This window comes from Sinocyclocheilus rhinocerous, unplaced genomic scaffold, assembly GCF_001515625.1.
Source record: "Sinocyclocheilus rhinocerous isolate Xijiao unplaced genomic scaffold, SAMN03320098_v1.1 scaffold1226, whole genome shotgun sequence".
NCBI classification, from domain to species: Eukaryota; Metazoa; Chordata; class Actinopteri; order Cypriniformes; family Cyprinidae; genus Sinocyclocheilus; species Sinocyclocheilus rhinocerous.
Genome location: NW_015645507.1, coordinates 179,500 through 184,975, shown reverse-complemented (window position 1 = coordinate 184,975; position 5,476 = coordinate 179,500). Strand labels below are relative to the sequence as shown.

General features: G+C 37.9%; 1 protein-coding gene across 1 annotated transcript; it reads left to right on the top strand.

Annotated features, from left to right (window-relative positions):
• The first annotated feature begins 1,452 nt into the window (after positions 1–1,452).
• LOC107706020 (V-set and immunoglobulin domain-containing protein 8) lies at positions 1,453–5,234 on the top strand. Its single transcript, XM_016509576.1, has 7 exons — positions 1,453–1,682; positions 2,857–3,168; positions 3,349–3,630; positions 3,716–3,826; positions 3,902–3,966; positions 4,470–4,544; positions 4,807–5,234. Exons 1-7 carry the CDS (start codon positions 1,619–1,621, stop codon positions 4,891–4,893), a joined length of 996 nt encoding a protein of 331 aa, XP_016365062.1. The 5' UTR covers positions 1,453–1,618; the 3' UTR covers positions 4,894–5,234.
• Positions 5,235–5,476: the final 242 nt, after the last annotated feature.

The following is a 5,476-nucleotide window of genomic DNA, read 5'->3' as shown; positions in this document are numbered from 1 at the left end:
ATTAGAGATGAAGTTTCATCCGAGATGAATGGTGTTTAAGGCACCTTTTGCGGGTGACTGCAGTAGGCCTGATCAACCTGCCGTACTCGCCTTCCCTGTGAGTGGGAAACATATTTTGTTGCACAATGTTTTGGATAATGTAACTGGTGTGAATAATTTATTGACTTAATTTAATTAGCTTTCTTTTCTTCCTATATTGTATTATTATTATTTTTTATATGTTGTTTATACCGTTATACATTCTATGCGTTTCATAATAAGAATGGGTTAATGAACTCCACAAAATTTTGTTCCTCTACTATTGTTCGCAAGTTAAAAAAATATAATGTTAAAGTCGCGGACTTTTGTTTGGGAGTTTGTCTGGGGAGGGAATGATATCAGTGGAACACATCCGGGGTTTCCCCGACATGTGATAGCCTTATTTGACTTAAACGATGTACATTGTGACGCTAACTAATTAGCATCATATGTTTAGTGTGCCAGAGAGGGAGAAGCTGTCGCCTGTTGATCCACTGATTATTTCTCCTTGTTACAGATTGAGTAAAAGAAAGTGCTGAATCTCATCAATGAGTGGTCGTGTGGTTTCTATGTGTGTGAGGGTGACCGGTCCAGACATGCTACATTGACACACTATTTTCCTATTTGATACTGTAAAGCTGCTTTGGCACAATCTGTATTGTTAAAAGCACTATATAAATAAAGGTGACTTTTTTACCCTACATTTTAAATACTAGTAAAATGTAATACTTATGAAAAAAGCCTGCTGGACAGTTACTAGAATAAACCTGTTTGTACTGCTTAGTGTATACAGTTAGTTTTCCGGACAGGGCCGTGCTCTTCTGCTGACCGCCTGACTAATACTTTCCATTAGAACTAAAACCTGAGTTTCACTTCCTCTGATGGACTCAGTGTCGTTGCATTGCAATGTCCTGCACAGTCTAAAAAAAACTGATCTGATGTAGAAACAACAAAGGGTTTGTCTTTGCAAATGCGAATTGAATAAATGTACTTTTTTATGCCTTCTCGTTTCGATGCGAGATGATGAGATGATAAGGAAGTCGCTTTGCTCTGGCACCCTGAGCATGTGGTTACATGAGTCTGGTTACATTGTGGTCACAATATGCAAACTAATATTATTCTTTCACTGCTCCATCAGCAAATGAAGCTTGCTGTTTAAACTCTGACACATCAGGACCTTTAACAAAGAGACTCTCTTTTCTAAAACTTCCTTGTTCCTCTAGAATTTCACTTCACTTTCGCTCCCTGATGAGCTTCCAGTACTTTTGGTCATTTATAGTACTGCGCATGTAAATGCGTAACCTTCACTTCCCGCACACTGCAGTGTTGGTGGATGAAACGCCTGCGCTCTTGCACTTGACCGTAGTGGGAGGTGCAAACAAATTTAGAGACCAGAAAGCCCCTAAACCTCAAGCACAACATTCAGAAGGCGCTTCTTAAAGGTCACGTCACCAAAGCTCTTTTGTGTGTTGTTATTTGTGCAGATATGCACAAACTGAGAGACGCAGAGCAGTCGGTGTGAGGAAGTCTGTTTTTGTCTCTTCTGTTTCGCTGTATCTGCCGTCACGAATGCCTCAGTCTGACGTCTAAACGTCTGGACATGAACGTCTTTCAAGAGTCCCGCTGCTCCATCTTAGGAGTTCTCCTGCTTTTCCTTCTCCAAGGTGAGTGACTCGAGCAATCCAGCAGTTATTCCTGTATAGGGAATGAATATGAATAATTTAAATGAATTAAATATGTTCATGTTTAGGATGGAACTAAGGAGGTTTTAGCCGACAGGACACTTATGTATGTGTGGGGAATGAATGTGCATCCGGAAAACTGCTCTTGCTTCCATATATGTAATGCTAATATATACAATGCTCTTGATTCCATAGGGCATAGTAAATTAAATTAACGATGTTTGCTTAATAAATACAAAACTATATATAATGCATATTTATAGCTGTATTTTTACTTTACTTTTTGAGGTAAATGATCATGCATGTTTAGGTAATATCAGTGTTTCATCTGTGAGAAAAGGCTGTTCGACTCAGGAAACCTCAAGCCTTATCGTTTAGAGAATGTGGCTAGTTGTAATAGAGTGTTTTTCTGTTGCAACCAGCATTACAGTGTGAAATCAGGTTAATTGGGGGACATTTTTCTAGTCATTTCAATGGCAAAATGTGTCCCAATGTACCTGAATTCATCATAATCAAAAAACATGGTTTAATGTTGACTTGTCATTTGGTATTATTTCACCAAAATGGCAAAAACGTGTAATACTTGCAAAAAGAGATGCAACTGTTGAAGGAGAGTCAATTAGCGGATATGAGAAAATAAAATTAAGATGATAAAATGAAAATAGACACATGCAGAAACAAAAATCGCAGTGCGATGGGTGGAAGTGCTGCTGTGAAACACTTCCTTACAAAGCATGAATGGGCACAAGTTACCAAATACAAACACAGATCAGGAGTCACCGTGCACTGCAAATTTACATCATAAACACCAAAGACCATGTGCATCCAGATCTGGTGGGAATAGTGTTATTTTTCATGCTGATGCTGTTGTGGAGCTGTCATCATGAAGACAGGAGTGTGAAGACATAGTGAGAAGTGTGAGATGCTCTGTGCTGATAGCAAAATCTAAAACGCAGACTCTGGGAGCTTCTTTTGATGGTTTATTTATTATTTGTATTACTTTCTGTTCCTTTTTTTCTCATGCGTTTTGTTGGTGTTGTCAAGCTGATATAATGAAGTGTTTTAATGGAAACGTTGGCTTATGTTAAATGTATAAAATATGGCCTGCATTTGTGACGGTATGTAACCATGTTTTGTTGTCTGTTCTGTATTGCAGGGTCGTGTGTTGATCCAGATGCAGAGATTGTGCACAAAGCTGCTGGAGACTCACTGGAATTAATTGCTGATTATCCAAAAGATGGTCTTGACGTGCAGTGGAAATATTATGATACTCTTTTTGCTGAGTATCGGAAAGAGGATTTCCAAAAAGTTACATCTGAATTATTTCACAAACGGTTAAAGATGAATAAGGACAATATTAGCGTAACAGTAACAGACCTTAAACTCCAGGATTATGGAAGATTCTCTATGGTTGCAGAAGGAAAAACTCAACAATACGAAACAAAATTAATTGTGCTGCATGTTCGTGGTGAGTTTAATTACTTGATATTTATTCTGTCAATGCTGTTCGGATGCAAATAGCAAATTCTAAAACAACTCATTTAAGAACTGACGCAGAATACGTTCATAATTAACTAAAGTTAAATAGTTCCTTTATGAAGGAATCAGTATGCTAATATAATTACTTTTTCATATTATTCTCTTACAGAGCTCATCAGAGATGTTCAGATTGAGTCCAGTGTTTCCAGGCTGCAATCAGAAAACATCTGCATGTTTCATCTTCGGTGTCTGGCGTCCGGTGGTGATCTGAATCTCTCCTACAGCTGGAGCGGTCATCAGATCCAGACTCATGGATCTCACCTGAATATCAGCCTCCGTCCAGCAGAAAACACCACACTCACCTGCACTGCCAACAACACCTTCAGTGTCAAGTACGCTACTAAGACTGTAGTCTGCACAGAGAAACCGGACGACTCAAGTATCTCATCAGGTATGGTTCTGCAATAAATTAAACTTCTTAAATTCTCTAATGAAATCCATAAAGAGCACTAACAATTATGCAACTTGGTGCAAAGATGCAGGTTTCCCTCAGAAGTATTTGCTGATCGCGGTAGGCGTCGGTATCATTGTTGTCGTCATATTCGGTGGAACGCTCGCCGTGTGCTGCAGGTGCAGGAACAATAAAGGTGTGTTGAACGCTTGTGAATGAGCACAAACAGTGCAGGAGTTATAGTTATACAGCTGTTTTCACACACTTTCAGGACAAGGAGAAAGTGAGGCTGGTATTACAGTCTACGAAGACGTGAACGCTGATGCCACGGCAAAGGTGAGCGGCTCATTTCTGTCTACATATCTGATTTTTAAGGTTCATGTGGTTCTGCAAAAAAGACTTTAATCATTTTTCGAAGCTGTAATTAAAGACTTTTTGAGTAAGTTTTACAAGAAAATACTATCTCAATCTTCCTACTTTAAAAAAAAATCATGTTTTATGCAATGTGTTGCTTGCCATTTCTTTGTAATTATTTGTGAAATGTACTAGCAATTTCTGAGCAAAAACAAAAAAGTGAAAGTTTTCACTCAGAAAGTGCTAGTAAATTTCATCAATAATTGAATTAAATCAAATTGACGTAGTAAACATGCTCCAATAATCTCTTTTTCACAAGGAAAAAAATAAAATAAGGGTTTTGTTTATTTTATTAAATTTTTTTTTAATTGTACGCCTCTACTTCCTAGACACATATAAACTCTGTTTTAGATACATACAAACCTAATTTGTGGCATAGAAATGGAGATGCAGTTCTAGCTAACCGAATTGAATCTATATTACAGAAACGCTCTGAAAGTGTTGTAAACGGGATGTCCATTTATGAAACGGTAGACGACAAAAAACTCTCACAAAACTTGGTGAGTACTTGCATGCATACATAATGAATACTTCCATTCCTGCTGTCTTCTTTTTTTGCTTATAAATAAGGCTCATAGCATGTATTTACTAACAAAATCATAATTACTGCGCATACCGCAGTAGGCTAAGATAGAGCAGTCACACACAGTGAATCAGTGAGACTGAGAACAGCTTTGTTGCATGTTTGGAGAAGCTGACGGCTCTGTTGCGAAGCGTTTCTCTGGAATCTGTTGTAACGTCACACATTTACTCCCCCTGCAGCCTCAAACCCTGTATGACAAAATTAACTATCAGCGTCACCCTGCGGTCAGCGCCAGCACTTCCTCCCCTTACCAGGAAGTCCTGTGAGTGAGACACAGACAGACGGTTCATGTGTTGTTTTGTCCTCTCATTTCTGGATCTGGTTAACCAGCCTCCCATATGTATTATTGGCTGCATCGGCGAACCTTTGAACTCTTGCATTAAATGCACTGTGTATTAAATGTATCATGTTGAAACACTTTTTTATAAACAAGATTTTTTTTTGTGCACAACACACAATATTACATTACGCACACTATCATTCAAAAGTTTGGGCTCAGTAAGATTCTCTAAAGTTTCTGAAAGAGGTATTTTAAGTTCAGCAAGGCTGTATTTATATTATTGCATTTTCAAATAGCTGATTTGAATATAAGTTCAAATGTAATTTATTCCTGTGGTCAAAGCTGAATTTTCAGCATCATTACTCCAGTCTTCAGAGTCACATGATCTTCAGAAATCACTCTGATTTGCTGCTCAAGAAACATTTCTGATTATTCTTGAAAACAGTTCATATGTTCGTGGAAACTGACACGTTTTATTTGTGCATGATTATTTGATAAACAGAATGTTCAACAGAAATGCAATTATTTGAAATAGAACTCTTCTGTAACATTGTAAATGTCTTTACTGT